This window comes from Propithecus coquereli, unplaced genomic scaffold (assembly GCF_000956105.1).
Source record: "Propithecus coquereli isolate 6110/MARCELLA unplaced genomic scaffold, Pcoq_1.0 Scaffold111, whole genome shotgun sequence".
In the NCBI taxonomy this organism is placed as follows: Eukaryota; Metazoa; Chordata; class Mammalia; order Primates; family Indriidae; genus Propithecus; species Propithecus coquereli.
Genome location: NW_012135081.1, coordinates 4,154,468 through 4,175,797, shown reverse-complemented (window position 1 = coordinate 4,175,797; position 21,330 = coordinate 4,154,468). Strand labels below are relative to the sequence as shown.

General features: G+C 43.9%; 2 protein-coding genes across 4 annotated transcripts in view; both read right to left on the bottom strand.

The window, feature by feature from the left end:
- The window catches only part of AMHR2 (anti-Mullerian hormone receptor, type II), a 7,224-nt gene extending 4,154 nt beyond the window's left edge, over positions 1-3,070 (bottom strand). Inside the window, exons 1-6 of one of the 2 annotated variants that reach the window (XM_012653934.1) lie at positions 2,945-3,070; positions 2,457-2,639; positions 2,025-2,216; positions 1,681-1,758; positions 1,366-1,478; positions 1,028-1,258 (exon numbers count right to left, since the gene is read on the bottom strand). In XM_012653934.1, coding sequence (XP_012509388.1) covers positions 1,028-1,258; positions 1,366-1,478; positions 1,681-1,758; positions 2,025-2,216; positions 2,457-2,639; positions 2,945-2,993 — 846 coding nt within the window. In that variant the 5' untranslated portion in view covers positions 2,994-3,070. The remainder of the gene's footprint in view (positions 1-1,027; positions 1,259-1,365; positions 1,479-1,680; positions 1,759-2,024; positions 2,217-2,456; positions 2,640-2,944) is intronic. The other variant, XM_012653928.1, reaches the window with a different exon arrangement.
- An 8,719-nt stretch (positions 3,071-11,789) lies between these two features.
- The window catches only part of SP1 (Sp1 transcription factor), a 42,707-nt gene continuing 33,166 nt past the window's right edge, over positions 11,790-21,330 (bottom strand). For both annotated transcript variants that reach the window (XM_012653919.1, XM_012653910.1), the window contains exons 4-6: positions 20,858-21,026; positions 17,690-17,889; positions 11,790-17,249 (exon numbers count right to left, since the gene is read on the bottom strand). In XM_012653919.1, the coding sequence (XP_012509373.1) occupies positions 16,936-17,249; positions 17,690-17,889; positions 20,858-21,026 (683 nt within the window). In that variant the 3' untranslated portion in view covers positions 11,790-16,935. The remainder of the gene's footprint in view (positions 17,250-17,689; positions 17,890-20,857; positions 21,027-21,330) is intronic.

The window sequence follows — 21,330 nt, the reverse complement described above, 5'->3', positions numbered from 1 at the left end:
AAAAACAACAAACAGTGGTTTTTTAAGCTGAGCCAGGAGCTACATGGTCAAAGAGGGGACTTTCCAGAAGTCAAGATTTCAGAGGTGGAGGAGCTATAGGTACTGATAAAGTGCAGGGAGGGGCCACTGCACTGGGCGCTGAAAGAAGTCGAAGAGGCTGAACTACATACAATGAGGAGAAGGGGTGAGCTGTGGGGAGCTCTTCCTTGCATGGACAGACACAAAGTCCTGATGGAGGGTAAACAGGAGGCAACAGACACAATGACGAGGAGCCAACCTCCAGAGTCACACAGATCCTGGCAAATGACTTTCCTTTTCTGAGCCGCATGTGGATAATAATTCCTACCTCATAGTGTGTTTATGTTTTTATTTTTTCTTCCTGGAATTCTAAAATCTTTCCTGATGTTTGTGAAGGTTAAATATGGAAATGTGTTTAAAGCGCCTAGTGCAATGCCTAGCATAAAGTAGAAGGGAAATGGTATAGCAACCAAAAACAGTCCCATATCTTTAGCAGGCCCATAAGGCCCAGTGTGGTCTGGCCTCTGCCTGCCTCTTCCTCTTCTTCCTTATTGCTCATTGTGCTCCCCCTCAAGTCACAGCTTACCATTCTCTCTTATAGTACTGTGGCCCCTCTCTTTTAGCACTTAGCACACTTGACATTTGACACTGGTTTTTGTGTTTACTTGATCCATTTCTGTCTCCCCGTTCGTTAGTCTATAAAATCTGTAAAGACATCTAGCACAGTGCCTGACATATAATTCATAAATACTTGTTAAATGAACGTATGAAGGGGTTCAGAGGGCTATGCCTGGAGGTATTTCTTTAAGGTTGGGAATATGAATTCTTTTGATTTCTTCCTGTCTTTATTTATATTTTATGTGTTAAAAATATTAACATGTATGGCTTATGTAATAAAAAGAATAAAATTGTTTTTAATGTTTTAGAGAAGAGAAAATCTAAAGCAGAAGCCCCCACCCCCATACACACACACACAGACATACACACACATACATCCCTTGGTCCTCACCTTGGGATGCAGTTCCAGTACCAGGAGGGGACCTGAAGGCAGGGGGCTAGGGCCCCCACGGCTGGCGGTGATGAAGCGGACAACGTGGTCATGCTGTAGGCCTGGCAGTTCATACAATGCTCTCTCAGCTCGGAACTGGGCCACAGCCCTTGGGGGGAAGGCCTTGATGGCTACCAGCTCACCTCGCAGCTGCCCGGCCCACACCACTGTGTGACCTCCTTCCTGGATTACCTGGTGGGGACACTGTGCTGGGTGCAGGCTTCTGAGATACACCAGAGATACCCCAGCACAACCTCCAGGAGTGCCCAGAGGAGCCCTTCTCTCCCTCCCTAGGGCACCTGAGAGAAGCACAGCTCGGGTAGCTCCGGCAGCTCCTCACTCCAGTCCCTGCCTGCGTCTGGCTCTGGATCTGGCCCACCTTGCACTCTGCAGGCCTTTCGCTGTAGCAGAGCTGGGACAGAGAAGAGCCTTAGGGTCAAGGTGTACACGCATGGGGACAAGGAAGGGGACTTTGCGAGAAGGGATCTTTGTGAGAGGTAATGGGAGTCGGGTTATAGAGATCCCAGGACCATGGAGTCAGGGGTGCCTGGAGAGGGATCAGAGCTTTGGGCAGTGTCTTGGGGTCACAAGGGAGGGATGGGGCAGATTAGTACCCAAGATGATGCTGCCTAGCAACAACAGCAGGAGGAGGAACAGCCCCAGCAGCACCAGTGCCATCCAGATGGACTCACCTGGACATCAAGGCAAGAACTCAGGCTGGTGAGCCCTGCCCCAAACCCGCTCTCTGCTGCTCTTCTCCTCCTCAAAGAACTTGCTTCTTAACCCACCCCCTCCCTGGTCACAAGCCCCCTTATCTCCCAGTCACCAGGGTAACTAATTTCCCAAGGCCAGGAGGAGGGAAGCTTGCGGTGGGGGTAGGGTGAGAACTGCCCTGGTTCTACCTCTCCTCCTAACCTGGGCCCCAGCCCCCACTGGGCTCAGCACCCCGGGTGGCTACCTGGGGAGGCTTGGGGACCCTGGGAGCCAGGAGTCCCAGGGCTCCCTAGAGGAGGCAGATGGCTGTAATTGGCATTGCAGAAGTCAGTGCCACAGGAACAGGTGAAGAGAGTGGAGCCGGGGCTGGGGTGGGCTCGGGGGCTTGGGTCACAATGGAGGGACTCACAGCCTGGCTCATCACTGTCTCGGCATCCTGATGGGGTGGGATTAGGGGAAGAGGAGAGACAGGAGGAGTTGGGTAGAGAGTGCAGTGGGGTCTGGGAACAGAGAACATAAATCCCTTCTCTATCAGGGGCATCATTTCCATCTCCCATGGTCTTTTCTTTCCCTCCACACATTCCATTTCTCCCCTTCCCCCTTGGCTGCCACCCACACCCCAGCATGTGCATGTCTCCCACCCTAGCTATCACCTGCCATATACATTGCCATTCACCTTGCATCTCCACCTGTGCCTGGTCTTGGGTCAGGTTCCAGATCCCAAAGCAGCAGTGGCTGTAGAGGCAGCGGATAACCCTGGGGGGCCCTGGTCCTGCATCTAGCAGTTCTCCCAGTGTCTTTGTGCTTCCCCGCACTGCGGGGGCCTCAAAGAACACACAGGTCCGCCTGTTTGGAGGTGCTGAGGCCCAGGATAGGGAAAGGGGAGGATTCAAGATGGGAGTGAATGCAGAGGCAAAAACAGTGGCCAAAAGAGTAGACAAAACATGTTTCATTTCCCAGTGTCAGTATGATAAAGCTACAGGAGGAAACGAGGTCACCAGAGGCCTGGAACCTGACCCCTACCTTGGGGACACATGGCTCTACCTTTCACCCTCACCCACCCAGATCACTCACCACTCTGCCAAAGGGGTGACTGTTGCTTCAAGTGCCCTGTTGCCTCACTGGGTGGGTGGAAAGACCCTGCCCCTCCCTGTAGATACTTACCTTGCACAGCTGCGGGAAGTAATGCCCAAAGCCCCAGAGACCCCAGCATCCTGCTGAAGGATGGCAGCAGGAGGAGGAGAGCATGAGCCAGCACAGCTGTCCCTGGCCAGAGCTTTCTTCAAATACAGGGCATCATGGGCTTCCAATCCCTCAGTCCCCAACTCCGCCCCCCTCATCCTATCCCAGTCTCTGTGGGGGAGAAGGCTGCTGTGGGGGAGAGGGAGGTGTGGAGAAAGCAGGGAAAGAAAGGGAGGAGCAGAGAACCAATCTCATATCCTCCTTTCTTCAGCCACCTCCTCTTTTCCCTGTGTAATGGGAGGAGGGGGCCTTAGAGGTCCAGCTGAGAACCCAGTGATGCCTAACTTCAAATCTCTGCCCTTTGCTGACCTTGGAAGAAGTTGCTGGACTCTGTCAGCCCTTGTCAGGCTGGAAACCAAATGCTTAGAGCCATTCAGCTTTGCCCAAGATCTCTTGTAATCCATATATTCAGGGCTCAGATCTGCACCTCTGTAGGCAGAGGGAGGCTTCACAGCCCGTACTAGAGTTGACTTTGTTTTCCAAATTCAAGAATCAGAAAGTATGTAAAATTTCAGTTAAAAAAAAATCATAGGCCAGGCATGGTGGCTTCCACCTGTAATCCTAGCACTCTGGGAGGCTGAGGCGGGAGGATCATTTGAGCTCAGGAGTTTGAGACCAGCCTGAGCAAGAATGAGACCCCATCTCTACTAAAAATAGAAAAAACTAGCCAGGCATGGTGGCACACTCCTGTAGACCCAGCTACTGGGAGGCTGAGGAAAGAGAATCGCTTGAGCCCAGAAGTTTGAGGTTACTGTGAGCTAGGCTGACACCACGCACTCTAGCCCAGGCAACAGAGTGAGACTCTGTCTAAAAAAAAAAAAAAGAAATCATATTGATAATGGTTACAATGGCAAATTTTGCTATGTGTATTTTGCCACAATTGAAAAAAAAATCACCTAGCACTCTAGGAGGCTGAGGTTGGAGGATCGCTTGAGCCCAGGAGTTTGAGGTTGCTGTGAGCTAGGCTGACACCACGGTACTCTAACCAGGGCAACAGAGTGAGACTCTGTCTCAAAAAAAAAAAAAAAAATCACATTTATTCACATATTCGCTAGCTTGGAGAGAAAAAACCAGAGAGTAGGGAGAGCTCAAGATTGATCTTTAGCTGTTATTAAAAAGCAGGAGATTTAAGGCCGCCCTAACATCGAGCACCTACTATGTCCTGAAGCACAGCTAGGGTTATGCGTTTTACAATCATCTCCTCTAATTCTCCCACTGAGATATTTATTGTTATCTCCACTTGATAGGTAAGAAAATTGAGCTTAGGTAAGTTGCTCAAGGTCACTCTGCTAGAAAATAGCAGAGCTGGGATTTGAATCTAGGCGATTCTGACTTCAACACCCCTGCTCTGTTCTTTGTATTATACCATGCTTCCTGAAAACAAATACAAAATTTAGCAATGAAAAAGGTTTCTATTTAATACAATATTTGAATATTTGAATTTGGATTGTTGAGAATATATGCACCATTACCTGCCAGCCTGCCATAGCTGTTGGGGGGGTACAGTTCAAACTATCACCACCAGAGGTCAGCACACATAGGAGAAGATCCTGGCTGTGGTAAAGGGGCAGAAAGCACCTCCTTTGATGACTAATATATTATACAAAGAACACCTCCTATATGTATTAAGCTGCAGGGACTATAAAATATGAAGGGAGGGCACAGGGTGTGTAGAGGGAATTTCAGCAGGGAGATAAAAGAAGAGGTTTATGGCTTGTGCTATAACAGACACAGGAGTCCAACTCCACCAGACTTTTTCCTAGAATAAGAAACAACAGTAATAGGTAATCGTTTCCACACCTGTGAGCAGCTGGCTTTCATGAGAATTAGAGTCAAAGGTGACTTGTTCCCTGTCTTCCTAGCTTTCTGTCCCCCTAGTGGCTGCCTGGAAACCCCTTCTCATTCGGAATGATCTGGCTTAGACCAGGGACAGTCTGGTACTGACTCTGATTCTGGGGCCTTTCTTCTGGGGAGCCTGTGTGAAAGGAGGAGATAGTAAATGCTCCGATAGTTGCCAAACAGCACCTGGAGGATGACCAGGGCTACAAACAGCTGTCCCTCCTTCCTTGGGCCCTTCTAGGAGTCTGCAGGGCCCTGCCAGTGAGGTGGAATGTTGTACTTAGTTTCAGCTATCTTCCTTATCTTCCTTGACTAGCTCTCAGATCATGTAAGTCTGGGGTGATGGTAGGGGGCGGGGAGGAGGATTAAAGGTCAAATAGCTTCTTGTGTCTGGAGTGTCTAACGAGACTATATCCTCCAGAATGGAAGCGGGGTAAGGGTCAGGCAGAAAGGCAGTCACCTCACACAAAGCCTTGGATAACAACTCCTTTCAAAGATAGAAACATTTCAGCCAGGTGTGTGGGAACTATACCTGCTCTGGGCAGTTAGGTTTTAAAGTTGAGATGGTGATAGAACAGGTAAGAATCTGAGAGCTGAGGGATTAAGAAGGTCCTGAAAAAGGACCACAGCATAGGAGTAAAGGCTTCCTGGATTCCACATGCACAGAGAGCTTCATTAGGGCCCCCAGATTCAAATCAGCAGTGGCCCAATAATTTACTTTTGATCCTTCTGACTACAGGGCTAAAGTGAATTGTTTCAATTCACTAGATATCTATTAGGTCCCAATCTAAAAAAGGTATTTCATTAGGTGCTGGGCCTACAAAGATAGAAGTGTGATTACTGCCCTTTAGGAATTCATAGTTTAGAAAGGCAGGTAGATATATCAACAAGCATCCAGAAAATTATGTTTCATACTAGGGGTATGAGCAAGGACCTATACAAGCATAAAGATCAAGTAAGCTAATTCTGCCTAGGGTACAGAAGACAAGGAAGAAATGTGCCCAGCGTGTTTCACAGAGGATATTTAAATCATCTCAAACATAATTACGATGATAACAAGAGGAGGGTAGCTGTTCTAAGCAAAGGGAATAGCAAAAGTAAAGGCACAGAGATGTAAACATAGTTTGTGTGTTGGGAGTGGAGGAAGTGAGAAGGAAAGCACTATGAGATATGAGGCAGAAAATCATCCTAGAGATAGACTGGAACCAGATTGTGAAGGTTTTCAATTCTGTATCAAGATTTTAGACTTTTCCTAAAAGCAATTTTAGGAAGGGGCCTGGTGGCAACATGGAAGATGGGTGACTGGGGTTCTGGGAGATGAGTTGGTTACAAGACCTAAGCAGTAACCAAAGTGAGTACTGGGACAGTGGAAACAAAAATAAAAAAGGGAAAATTTGATATATACTGTACACGTAATTTTGACAGAATTGGTAATCAAATGAGTGTTGGTAGGTGAAAGGGAGATCCAAAAGAAGATTCTGAGGTTTCAAGTATAAGTGGTTATGAGGTAGGTAATCTTACTAATCCTCCTTACGTGGAACACAAAGGATTATTTCCCCTTCTACCGTGTTGAGTTCATCTGTAGGTCATCCAGATGAAAATGTCCAGCAAGCAGGCTTTCAGGTTGAGAGAAAAATTAAGGCTTAAGATTTGGGAGTCACTAACATGTATGTAATAGCTATAAAGTGAATGGGACTTGTTTAGGGGGCAGAAAGGTAGAGTAAGGAAAGGAAGCAAGACAGGGAACATCAACATTTAAGGGACAGGCTCTGTCTCATGTGCTCCCTTGCCCTTTCAACATGTTATGATGCAGCAAGAACGCCCCTTGGTCTTGGACTTCTCAGCTTCTGGAACTGTGAGCCAATAAACTTCTATTCTTTACAAATTAAAATAAACCAAAACATTTGAGGGACAGAGAAAGAAGTGATTATGGGCCGGGCGTGGTGGCTCACGCCTGTAATCCTAGCATTCTGGGAGGCCGAGGCGGGCGGATTGTTTGAGCTCAGGAGTTCGAGACCAGCCTGAGCAAGAGCGAGACCCCGTCTCTACTAAAAAAATAGAAAGAAATTAGCTGGACAACTAAAGATACATATATATATATAAAAAAAAAATTAGCCAGGCATGGTGGCGCATGTCTGTAGTCCCAGCTACTCGGGAGGCTGAGGCAGAAGGTTGAGCCCAGGAGTTTGAGGTTGCTGTGAGGTAGGCTGACGCCATGGCACTCTAGCCGAGGCAACCAGAGTAAGACTCTTGTCTCAAACAAAAAAAAAGAAGTGATTATGAAGGAGACTAAAAAGAATAGGAAGGTTTGAAGAACCAGGAGAATAGCAGTGTCAAACTCTTGACAACTTTTCAGATGTGGTGGTCAACAGCAGCGTACTGTAGCAGAGAGGTCCAAGAGGTTAATGACTGAAAGATCACCGGAGTTGGCAACCAGGTGGCTGATATCAATGAGAAAAATTCTGGTAAATGATGGGTGCAGAACAAAGTAGACTGAGAGGTGAATAAAGGAAGAGAAAAATGAGTGTAAACTACTTTCACTAACTTTGGAAATGGAAAAAACTAGATCAGTAGCTTGAAGAGGAAGCAGAGGTTTTTCAAAATGGGGGAAGGGGGGACAACTTAAACATGTTTATAGGCTGACAAAAGGAAACCAAGAGAGACTGAAGATGAAAGGAGAAAATATCATCAAAATAAAGAACAAAAAGAAGTCAAAGAAACAGTTTGAGAGCACAAGTAGCAGGATTGGGCTTGCAAAGAAAAAATGTTTCTCTCCTAGAAAAAAAGAAGGGGGGTACATTGGTGAAAAATAGATGTTTGTATGGAGAAAATGAATTTTGAGAAAATTCATGCTTCCATTCTCTCCATGAACCAAAAGGCGTATTTATGGCTGGGCGCAGTGGCTCACACCTGTAATTCTAGCACTCTGGGAGGCCAAGGCAGGAGGATCACTTGAGCTCAGGAATTCAAGACCAGCCTAAGCAAGACTGAGACCCCGTTTCCACTAAAAAGTAGAAAAAATTAGCCAGGCGTAGCAGCACACGCCTGTAGTCCCAGCTACTTGAGAGGCTGGGGCAGGAGGATTGCTTGAACCCAGGAATTTGAGGTTGCAGTGAACTATGATGACACCACTGCACTCTAGCCAGGGCAACACAGCGAGACTCTGTCACCAAAAAAGAAAAAAAAAAAATGCAAATTACCTGCTCAAGATAAGGTCAGGATTGGGAAACTTGCAATTAATGATATCTGTCTTACTTGTCAAACTATAAAGTCCTTGGTGGCAGCGTTTGTCTTATTTTACCTTTTTTTCTTTTTTTTGAGACAAGGTCTCTGTCACCCTGGTTGGAGTACAGTGGCATCATCATAGCTCACTGCAACCTCAAACTCCTGGGCTCAAGTGATCCTCCTGCCTCAGCCTCCCAAGTAGCTGGGACTACAGGCACGTACCACCACTGTGCCTGACTAATCTTTCCATTTTTTTGTAGAGACAAGAGTCTCGATCCTTGCTTAGGCTGGTCTGGAACTCCCTGCCTCAAACAATCCTCCCGCCCTGGCTCCAAAGTGTTAGGATTACAGGCGTGAGCCACCTCACCCAGCTTATTTTACTTTTTACCCTCAACCTATTATGTACCCAGTACATAGTAAAGGCTCAATGAGTGTTTATTAAATGAATACATGACACAACTATTAAGGACTCATTTTAGGTTGAAAAAACAAAAACACACCCCAGAACAAAAAACCCCAATAAAGTCAAATGTTAAAATGTTATATTACTAACGGCTAAATAAGGAAATAAAACAGCTGAGATTACCCATGGCTGAGTGATTGACAAAAACAGACACAGGTAGTTAAGTGAGCAAAGTAATTAAGAATGCTGGTAAAGCCGGGCGCGGTGGCTCACGCCTGTAATCCTAGCACTCTGGGAGGCTGAGGCCGGCAGATTGTTTGAGCTCAGGAGTTCGAGACCAGCCTGAGCAAGAGCGAGACCCCGTCTCTACTAAAAATAGAAAGAAATTAGCTGGACAACTAAAGATACATATAAAATACATAGAAAAAAATTAGCTGGGCATGGTGGCGCATGCCTGTAATCCCAGCTACTCGGGAGGCTGAGGCAGTAGGATCGCTTGAGCCCAGGAGTTTGAGGTTGCTGTGAGCTAGGCTGACGCCACGGCATTCACTCTAGCCTGGGCAAAAGAGTGAGACTCTGTCTCAAAAAAAAAAAAAAAAAAGAATGCTGGTAAAAATAGCATAAGCTGACCAAAGATTTCTTATGTAGAAAAGGAAGTGAAACCATAGTCTGATGGAAAATTGGGAGGCTGAGTAACTTTGATTTCAGAAGTCATCACAGACCAGGTTTAATGTTAGATATAGGCTGGTATTAACAAAATGTAAAATATGTTGGGGCTAGATCTTGGTTTCTAAATACCATTCTCCAATAAAAGGACCCAAGGCTCCTTAGAGAAATAGATGATTCTAGGGCTAGGACAGGGAAAATGTAAGATTAGCCTGAAGCATCTTGTATATCAGGTAACAAGGAAGTCCTAAAAAAAAAAAAAAAAAAGATGCGCACATATTGTAGTGAGCTGAGATGCTTTGAAGGGTTAATGAATAAAAAGGTATAATGCAATTATAGTTGCTAGGGAACTTTAATAAACGCTATTCGCTTCTGTACAAAGCTTGCGGTTAACAATTGTTAGAATTCAGGCCTGATCGCCCTACGCAAAGTATGTCAAGGGTTCAACTTATGATCGATGTGTAACTGGAAAAATGATCTGTGTTTAATCTATAACTTAGATTGTGCTTTACTTCAATGATTGTAATTTGTCTTTGGGTACCAGAGATCTGTAAAAACAGCCAGATCTCAGGACTCTGTGTCATTGAAATACTGATTGTACACTCTGCCTTTGTTTCCTTTATTTTAGAGTACCTGTTCTATGGCACGTAGCCCCCCAAATTAGTATAAAATTCCTGTAAAAGCTAAAGACTGGTGCCACTCTCTTGTACTGCTTTTATGCGGGCAGAGGTGGTCGCTGGCCAGCTAATAAAGACTCTCAATTTGGCTCCATTAAATTCTCTCGTGGTCTGTTCGCGCCCTCCACACTACAACAATATTAAAAGGACATAGGACCCAATCTGAAAGAGCTCCCAATGACCCAAAGCTGGGATAATTTGAGCAACAAAATAATGTAGTATTGGATTATAACCCAAGTAAACAATAACATAAATGAATACATACCAAAATGGATTAAATAAATGGTGAAGAGACATAACTTCCTTATAGAATGCCAGACAATAGATGTAAATACTACCCCCTCCAGGAGGTGAAGCTTAATTCCCACCAATCCCATTGAGGGTGAGCTAGACTTACTGATTCACTTCCAAAGAATAGGGGAGGAGAAAAATAGTAACTTTACAGTGGATAAACCTGGCAAATATTAACTTAACAAAGTGATAAATGTTATTATTGGTAATGTTATAAGGATATCACATACCCCCTGATGGTATGTGACGAGAAGGGCATTTCCCCTCTGTGGTAGTCTTTCCAAAAACCCATAAACTAAGTGTAACAATGAACAAAACATCAGACAAACCTAGATTGTAGTATATTTTACAGGACACCTGGCCAATGATTACAACGACTGTCAGGGTCGTGAAGAAAAGGGAAAGACTGAGAAACTGTCACACAGGAGACTGGGAAGACAAGTGTGATGAGGTACCCCGGAATGCAACCTGGAACAAAAGAGGACATCACTGGAAAAACTAGTGAAACCCATGGTCTGGAGGATAGCTGACATAATATACCAATGTCAGTTTCTTAGTTTTGACAATGTACCATGGTAATGTTAACAATAAGGGAAATGAGGTAAGGATTATATGGAAAGCAATCTTTTTTTTCAGAGATGGGGTCTCGCTCTGTTGTCCAGGCTGGAGAGCAGCAGTGCAATCACAGTTCACTCCAACTTTACACTCCTAGACTTGAGATTCTCCTGGCCCAGCCTCCCAAGGAGCTAGGACTACAGGCACACACCACCATGCCCAGCTGTAAACTATCTTTACAACTTTTCTGTAAATCAAAAATTATTCCAAAATAAAAAGCATATTAAAGACACTGGGGGCTGGGCGTGGTGGCTCATGCCTGTAATCCTAGCACTCTGGGAGGCTTAGGTGGGTGGATCGTTTGAGCTCAGTTCAAGACCAGCCTGAGCAAGAGCGAGACCCTGTCTCTACTAAAAAAAAAAAAATAGAAAGAAATTAGATGGACAACTAAAAATATATAGAGAAAAAATTAGCTGGGCATGGTGGCGCATGCCTGTAGTCCGTAGTCCCAGCTACTCAGGAGGCTGAGGCAGGATTGCTTGAGCCCAGGAGTTTGAGATTGCTGTGAGCTAGGCTCAGGGAGCAGTGGCTCATGCCTATAATCCTAGTTCATGCCTATAATCCTATAATCCTTGGGAGACTGAGGTAGGAAGATTGCTTGAGGTCAGGAGCAAGAGTGAGACCCTGTCTCTACAAAAAATAGAAAAATCAGCCTGGCGTGAGGATGCAAATCAGGTGCACTCCCAGCTACTCAGGAGGCAGAGACAGGAGGCTCACTTGAGCCCAGGAGTTTGAGGTTGCAATGAGTATGATGAGGCCATAGCACTCTAGCCCAGGCAGCAGAGCAAGGGAGACCCTGTCTCAAAAAAACAAAACAAAACATTGGGGCTGCCCTCGTTCCTCTTAGTCTTCCCATTTCTACATAGTTGTGGCACACTGATCTAATCATAAAACCATTTACCTAGGAGTTAAGTGTAAGGCAACTGCACTAATTAACATGTGTGGGAGCACAATATAACTGTGTAGCTGGAAACCTTTGTTGGATTGAGAATATGAAATTATACCCATATAGTTCCCATTCCCAACCCTCTCAATACACTGGAGACATGGCTTTTTATTAAAAAACTTTTTTAATAGGTTTACAAAGGAGCTACAGACTACATTGAAACTAATCTTTGTACAAAAGGCAAAAAAAAAAAAAAAAAAAGCGGCCCCAAAACACCCGCAGACAAAAGGTGGGAAGGACAGACAAGAAAGGAAGATACAAAAGGAGCAGGAAGAAACTTAAAAGACAAGATTAGCATCAAACATACACAAGAGTGAGGGGGGAAAAAGAGCAAGATGAGAGAGCATTTAAAAGTATTTAACCATACAGCCCTGGCGATAATTGGGTTGGAACCAACAACAAACACAGCATGAGATAATTAAGAGGTTTTAAAAGGCAACAGTGGTATGGAGTCTGGTTATTGCCAGTGTTAAGAGAGAGAAATAAAACTTGTTTTAGGCACCAGAGATTGGAGCACCGCCCCCTTTCCCATAGAGGATGACATCCTTGGGAAGCAGCAGGCTCTGGGGCAGCTGCCACTGGTGTGTGTAGATGGTGTTTCCTCAGGTCAATCTCAGCGTTGTTTTCCCCAAAGTCTTTGTGCCCTAGACTCTAGGTAAGGGATATGGGATGTCACTGGGACAAAGGGATGATCAGAAATATGAAGACCTGCCCTTGTCCACACTGTTCAAGAGCAGTTGCTGGGAAAGTGAAGGACTGGGCAGATGAAGCCCATTCCCCTGTGGAAAAGGCACAGTGTAATTCCTGAAGGCGAGATATAGGAAAACACACAACCCAGGAGAGGTATCAACAAAGTCCTCATTACCTGCAACCCCAGCCTAACTCCGTATGTTATGGTTTTTTTCTGATACTGAGCTGGGACTTAGGGGAGTTGAGGGACAGATCACCACACCTCTACTCCCTTAGCAGAGACAAGGAAGACTGGGGCTATTTGATAATGAGGAAGGGGAAAATAGAACAAAATTCCTCTCTCAAATGAAATCTTTTTTAGGTTGGGGAAGTCAGAGTGGAAAAGACCTAGGGGAGTAATGAAGCCAGGGACTCCCCTTCTTTTCCTTTCTCAGCCTTCAACCTAAGGCAATTGAGCCAAATCTGGAAGAGGGAGTAGGAATTTAAGCTTAAGGCTGCTTAATGTCTTCCTGGGGGCTGGTGTTTAGTAAGGCAGACAGAAAAAAAAAAACAGGTCAACCTCAAAGCTGGTCTGCTCATCCTCCTAGAAGAGGTCTGTACCCCCGGAGTAGAGCCAAGAGAGGCATCAGAGAGAGCACAGACTCCCAAACAAAAGTAATAACCTGCCTGTATTTTATCAGCAGTTTTCAAAAGCAATGTTTCCGGGATTGGAGAAGTGCCATACCCTCCTCCCTTTCCCCAAAGCTACTGCTGCCACCTTTCATCCTTGCACATAAGTTACTGGCTCTCTTCTAAGGGAGATAAAATTCTGAGACTTCACATTTCTCCTCCCAAACCCAGGGGCTACCCAGCTTCGGGGGAGGGAGAAGAAGAGCTATGCAAAGGGCCCCTCACTTGAGGCAGCTAGACTGTCTTCTTTCCTTGGTACTTGATCTCCAAAACTCTTTTGATCTGATCCCAAGGTTCAAAAGGCATCAGGGTACTTACAATTGAATAAAAACTTTAAGCAAGTAGCACCAGGGCTCCCCCAGAACTTAACAGGGGCCTGATTAGCACCCCCAGAAGAACCCCTCAAAAAGTATATAAATTTATTGCGTCCTAGCAAAGACCTGCAGCTTCCAGTATTCACATAATGTGAAGATATTAATATAAAATATACTCTGAAAGTCAAATACCTGCAGTTCATAGTACTTTCTCAGATTTGTTAAAAAAATACAATGCTTAGTTTCCTATATAGGATATACAAAAGCAAAAAATATATATATGTATATAGTAGAAATAAATCAGCCATAGTAATTTACAGCTTTTGTCTCCAACCCTCCCCTAATCATACTCTTTACCCCATACTTTAGTCTATACTTTCTAGGATCAAAGGTTCAATTTATTTTGAACCAGGCTGAGAATTATCCATTAAATTGCATTCTGTGTAGCACCCACAGGGTGCCAGCTGGGAAGTCCCTGAAGGAAGATGGTTTGGATTGTTACTGCTCTGGGTAAAAAGTGAGACAGTCAGATGATAAGCAAATGAATGTGAATGGGCAATCTGAAAAGACAGGGAATGAGAATTTTAATATCACCACTCCTCTGAGTATCCCCTGCCCCGCAAGTTTTGGTCATTAAAAATATTAATTAAAAAAACTCATGAAAAAAATTTCAGAATCAATATGCATATCAGTTACATTAATGTCTGCTGGCCAAAAGTTCAGGGAAAGGGGATTTTTCAGTAATGAGCTCCTGACTCAAGGAATGTAGGCTCCTAACTTCCTGTCGAAAAGACTGAGTGGCTCGCTGCTGTTGCTGGAAGACAAAAGCAGAAGCTGCTTCAGTTTGAGGCCAAACAAGATACAGGATCTGGAGCTTCCTTAGTGAGAAGGGAATAGGGCAAGAGAAAGAATTGGATACAAATTCATTCATGGTAATGCTACTGCAGGGGGTTGAGGGTAAACCAGCAGCTTTCCATCCAAGAGAGAAACATCATCAAATAACCTTCTAGTCCTCAGCATCATTAAAGCTAGTTTATATCTAATAATTTCATACTGCAAAGATTCCATTACTTGAAATGCTCTAGCAAAATACTGCACACTCCAGTGAGTTATCCTGCCCCTTTCCTCCAAAAGATGCCAAAGTACATGATTACAGACATAAAATAATAGGTTCTGAGTTCTGCCTTTCAGTGGGAATAAAGAAAGGGTGTGATAGTGACCAGGCATGGATGAATTTTACTTCAGCATTAATATAATCTGATCTGGGGAAAGTTCCTTGCAATAGTTCCTGAGTGTTGAAAACAGAATTACATCTGTAGAGAAAGGACCAAATGGAGTGAACTATTGTCTAAAGTATTAACAGTTATTACTTAAGGTTAAACAACACAAACTTGCCCAAAACCTAATTTGGATAGATTTTATATAAAATATATAGTAGAATCATAGCATCATCTATTTGTAGCCAAGGTAAAAAGATTTCTGAAAAGAATAAAGACTCTGCTATAGATCTGGATGTTGGTTTCATTTTCAAACAAAAAAATAGTTTCTTCTTTAAAAAGTACAGTAGAATATCCCCCATTCATAATTGTAACTAATTTAGCCTAAGCAGAGAAATGACTTCAGGAACATACCCAGGTTTTAAGATAGATTTCTAGGTAATAAGCCTGAAAAAGCCATTTTGATCTGAATTTGATTTTTCAACGATTTCAAATATAATTTCTCATCTGTGTGTAGATATATACAGGCAAAAACACACATTCACACACACAGTCATACACAAACACTTAACCTTCTATCAGATTAGGGTAATTTTTTATTGCAGGTCTCTTTTAATATTGGCTAACAGAAAACCTATCCCCAACCTAATAGATTACACACATACACACAGCCATTTCCACACTTCCTCACAGTGAAAAGCTCTCTAACAAGATACCCGGAAGGTCAAGAGAGACAACGCTTTAATGGCTGGGCCTTGAGGACAATTCTGGTTGTGTTTAAATATCAATGCAAAACGCACTGAGTTCCCTGCCGCGATAATTTTTAGATCAGTCTCTTCTGGAATCAGGCCATGGAGAAAACAGGATGATTTCTCCCAATCTATCCCATAAACCACAGTGGTAAGACAAGATTTCTTTTGTTCTGGGCTATCATTCCCATGATCATGTGCTTCCTTTTCCCTTAGGAACCACCCAAGTACATATAAGGAACAGTTAGGGGAAAAAGATCATTAAGAACCACTGTCTTATTACTAGTGCATGCTCTGGAATTCTGCAGAATGGAAACCCAGAACAGATTCCTTGGCTGATGCTCCTTATCAACATAATGGGAAAGAAACTACCCAGGATGTTCAAAAGAGGAAGTGTATTTCCTCTTAGAATGTAGACTCAGAAGCCCACACATCAAAGCTTAGAGATACCTTGGAAGACAGTGGTACCAAAGTCCAAATACTCCACTAACTCCTGAACCCAACTACCATGAGTCACTTCCTCTTCTGAGCACATCTTTTTCCTACTGAAAAGCCCCTATTATTTGACTATTTTTTGACAGTTTATGCAAACTGATCCCAGATTATCACCTTCAAAGGGTCTCTTGTACAATTCCACAGAAAAGTTTCTGATTCTTGATACTTAGAGCAGCTAATGAAGGGAGATGCCTTTGACTCTCCAGCGCCAAGAAGGTGCCTGCGTCAGTAGTTATTTTGAACACTCCCTCCACAGCTACCTCAAGCATCAGCCTGGACTTCTAGGTTTTTCCATTCTGCTGCTGGGACTAAGGTCTTCAAAAGATTGACAGAAGTGCCTCATCCAGGGATCACTAACAAAAAACATGAAGTGATCAGGTGACAGAAGGGGAGACAGAAAAAGTTAAGTCGGGAAAGGAGTACAAGAAGCTGATCCCAAATAAAAATACAAAATTAGGAAAGGAAAAACATTATGTATGTATATATAAACTAAAAGCAGAGCATATGAATGCTTAATCTGGTGGGAAGCCAAGACAACATCTATAGAAAAGCTTGATGTGTCACAACAAGGCTCAGCCATAGGGAAATAAGGCAATATTAAAAAAAAAAAAATGACCAAGGTATTTTGGTCACAGAATGGTCTCCTTCCTCCTCCCAGTCAACCCCTGTGAATGCATCTCTATATATCTTTATATATATATATATATATATAATATAGAATCTGTTTTTTGTTAAAAAGTATTTCAATGATCATATATATTTATCAAGGCATGATGGCTTTAGGAAGGGGGGGGATCCATCATGGGAGAGCTGAGAAGAAAAACGCAGCAAGGGGAGGCTGGGGTAAGAAATGTAGAAGAAACTGGGGTCAAATGCTCGTCAAAGGTGGCACCAACAGAATTTTCACTAACGTTTCCCACATTCAAGGAGGCACTGATGATATAGATGGGTGCCAGGACCCCATCTCTTCTCTTGTATCCCTTCCCCAATTCTTCCCACCACCATGCATTTTAATGCCTCATGGCTTTCTCTCCCACATGTCTCTTGGACCCATGCTACCTTGCATCCCAGGGTTCAGGGGTATGACCCATTTGTCTCTGGCCCCAGGTGCCTGATCTCAGAAACCATTGCCACTGATATTAATGGACTGCAGATCCGCCACCTGCATGACGTTGATGCCACTGTTGGCAAGACGGGCAATACCCTCTGGACAGATGGCCTCCATGGCTACCATATTGGTAGTAATAAGGGCTGAAGGGGTGGCAGTGCCGCTGCCTTCTGAACCTGCCCCACTGTCCAGGGGCAAAGTGCCCACACTCAGGGCTACACCTGGGCCTCCCTTCTTGTTCTGGTGGGTCTTGATATGTTTTGACAGGTGGTCACTCCTCATGAAGCGCTTAGGACATTCAGGGCAAGCAAATTTCTTCTCACCTAGGTGAAGGAAATAAAAGATCAGCTGACATGTCAGGAAATGAGGGTAGCTTGCCCAATTCACTGCCTTCAAACTGCATTAGGCAGAATAAGGCCAGTATTCAAAGTTGATAAGAACAAGAAAAACCTGGCAGGTATCTTTTCCTTTTGGGGGAGAAGAAAAATAGATAAAGGTTGGGGAATACTCAGTAAGGAAGGCAGAGCTTAGCAGAAAACACAGGACAGAAAATAAGAAGAGTAATGGGGTCATGCTCATCCTTCAAAATCCCACTAGAAATCAAGCTTCTTCCTTCTTAAAAGTTTTCCAGATTAACTCCAATTGCATTTGTGACCCATATATTCAGTTTCAAATAAAAGTTGCTCAGAAATTTTAGTTATATCATAGGTATATTTTGTGTCTTCCATTCTGGTCTAGTACTATTTCTCTCTTCTTTGCTCACCTGTGTGTGTGCGTTTGTGCCTCTGTAGCTCATCCGAACGTGTGAAGCGTTTCCCACAGTACGACCAGGTACACATGAATGGCCTCTCGCCTGTATGCCAGCGCAAGTGTGCCCGTAGGTGTGAGGTCTTGCCATATACTTTGCCACAGCCTTGGATGTGACAAATGTGCTGTTTCTTTTTGCCAGGATCCCCAGAGCCCCTGAAAGTGAGAACACAGTATTCATCACTCATTCTAAAGACAGAAATTAAAGAACCACAAAGTGTCAACAGTAATTACGCAACCCACTCAAAACTAACCTGAACTTTTATTTTTTAAAAAGTCTTCTCTTGGCCGGGTGCGGTGGCTCACGCCTGTAATCCTAGTACTCTGGGAGGCCGAGGCGGGTGGATCGCTCAAGGTCAGGAGTTCGAGACCAGCCTGACCAAGAGCGAGACCCCGTCTCTACTAAAAAATAGAAAGAAATGATCTGGACAACTAAAAAAATATATATAGAAAAAATTAGCCAGGCATGGTGGCGCATGCCTGTGGTCCCAGCTATTAGGGAGGCTGAGGCAGGAGGATCGCTTGAGCCCAGGAGTTTGAGGTTGCTGTGAGCTAGGCTGACGCCATGGCACTCTAGCCCGGGCAACAGAGCCAGACTCTGTCTCAAAAAAAAAAAAAAAAAAAAAAAAAAAAAATTGGAGAGGAGGAAGGGGGAGGAGAAAAAAAAGTCTTCTTTTCTGTATCAAAAGATAAATCTTAAACTGATTATGGTTTGGTTTTTTGTTTTTTTTTGAGACATAGTCTCGCTCTGTTGCCCGGGCTAGAGTGCCGTGGCGTCAGCCTAGCTCACAGCAACCTCAAACTCCTGGGCTCAAGCGATCCTCCTGCCTCAGCCTCCCTAATAGCTGGGACCACAGGCATGCGCCACCATGCCTGGCTAATTTTTTCTATATATATTTTTTTAGTTGTCCAGATCATTTCTTTCTACTTTTAGTAGAGATGGGGTCTCGCTCTTGCTCAGGCTGGTCTCAAACTCCTGAGCTTAAACAATCCTCCCACCTCGGCCTCCCAGAGTGCTAGGATTACAGGCGTGAGCCACCACACCCAGCCTGATTATGGTTCTTAATACCCAAAATTCAAGTCGTAGGGTTCCTTTATACTGTTTACTTGCTCTTTCCTGCTCTCCTATTCCTTAATCAATTTTGTTGTTTATATATTTGAAGAGACAATCACTCTACTGGTGACTTGTGGAGTTTGTGAGGCATTTTATGTATTTTTCAAGAAGTTTCAGTCTCAATCCAAGTATTTCCCATAGGAAATATTGTGAAAATCGTCATATTTTTAGCTGGGGACTCACTTAATGAGCAAAGCGTCTCTCCATTTAAGTCCTTGGTGGAGAACTTTGGAGAAAATATAATATTTTACAATTATAGAACTTTCCTCCTAGAATAAGGGTCAAGAGCCAAATGGTAAAGATTAAATGCTGAAAAGCTAGGGCAATATCAGGGACTTCAGGGGAAGAGAAGATGGGCAGGACAAAAGTTAAAAAGAGGGGAAACAGGATCCTAACTAATTCAAGGTAAAAAAAAAAAAAAAAAAAAAAAAAATTCACTATATGGAGCAAATCCCAAGCTCCTCTCAAGAATCAGTTCTAAAACATTTTTGCCAAACCAATTTGTTCCATGTGTGATCCATCAGTGGGCACTGGGGAAATTTCCAAGAGGGACTTTTCTTGGGTTTAAACAGCACATATTAGCAGAAGGAAAAAACCCTAATGGAAATGAAATCACACTCAGGTGGAAATCAGAGAACTTCCTTCAAAAATATAATCCTCTTGAAGCCTTGTTACAGGGAAATTGTCACTGCTTTTGACTCCAAAGCACACAGTCTGCTTTTCCTATAACATAAGGTAAACTACAAAGAACTTAAAAATTTGTTTTGTTTTGGTACTTTTCTTGTTTTCTATTTTTGTGCTTAGTTTATTGAGAAAAAACTTTAACAGATTTTTCCAAGGTATGTAAATGACTATTTGACATTCTATTCTCCTTCAAAAGCAGTGACTTGAAGGAAAAGAAAAGAACTTAAAACTTTCCAGAGAAAGTATTACAGAAACACGTATTACTAAATGAGAAAATCTGTCAGAATTTTGCTTTGGAGGACCCTTTAGATTCTTTGATGAAAAAAATTTTCATTTTTTTTAGAGGTGGGGTCTCGCTCTGCCACCCAGGCTGGAGTGCAACAATAGCTCATTGCAGCCTCCAACTCTTGGCCTTAAGCAATTCTCCCTCCTCAGCCTCCTGAGTAGCTAGAACTGCAGGCATACACTACAATGTCTGGCTACTTCTTAAAAATTTTCTGTAGATACAGGATCTTGCTATGTTGCTTAGGCTGGTGTGGAGCTCCTGAACTCAAGCAATCCTCCCGACTTAGCCTCCCAAAGTGCTGGGATTACGGGCATGAGCCACGGCGCCCAGCAAATCTTCAAGTCTTAAATATTAAAAAATTAACCCTCTTCCTCCCACTTTCAAATCTATTAATTTTTCTTTTTCTTTTTTTTGAGACAGAGTCATGCTCTGTTGCCCTGGGTAGAGTGCAGTGGCATCATTGTAGCTTACTGCAACCTCAAACTCCTGGGGCTCAAGTGATCTTCTTGCCTCAGCCTCCCAAATAGCTCCCAGAAGCACTGGCCATGACGCCTGGCTAATTTTTTCTATTTTTAGTAGAGATGGGGTCTGGCTCTTACTCAGGCTGGTATCAAACTCCTCAGCTCAAGTGATCCTCCTGGCTCGGCCTCCCAGAGTGCTAGGACCATAGATGTGAGCCACCACACCCAGCCTCTTTTTCTTTTCTTTTCTTAGAGACAGAGTCTCACACAGTCACCCAGGCTGGAGTGCAGTGTCACAATCATAGCTCACTGCAACCTTGAACACCTGGGATCAGGCAATCTTCCCACCTCAGCCTCCCAAGTAGCTGAAACTACAGGCATGTGCCTCCACAGCCGGCTAACTTTTTTTTTTTTTTTGTAGAGATGGGGTCTCACTATGTTGCCAGGCTGGTCTTGAACTCCTGGCCTCAAGCAATCCTCCCACTTTGGCCTCCCAAAGTGCTGGGATTACAGGTGTGAGCCACCATGTCTGGTCTAATCTTTCTTTATACGCCTAAGAGATTGGCTGGGTCAACTCACCTTCCTTCATTATCTTTACAATAGGGACAGGTACATGCTTCCCGCCGGGTCCTCCGACCAGCTTGGGGTTGGGGATCTGGGCTATTCTCTCCTTCCTCTCCACCTGCTGTGTCATCATGTATTCCATCACCACCAGCCCCATGAAGACCAAGCTGAGCTCCATGATCACCTGAAATTAAGAAAGAAAAGGGTCAAGGTAGGAAGTGAGGAGGTAATCACAGCCCTAGGCATCTCAGTGATACCCTACATTCACAGCACCACTTCTTCAAAGTTAGGAAGCCACATTCACTGACACCACCCATACTTAAAATCTCAGGAATCATTGAAAATACAAAGAGCCAATAAATATATATAAATTTGATCAATCTCACTCACAATTTAAAAAATAAAACTCCACTTATAATGAATTTGTAATTTCTCACCAGATTACCAAAAGCTGAAACTCTGATAATACAGAGCACTAGCAAGCGGGT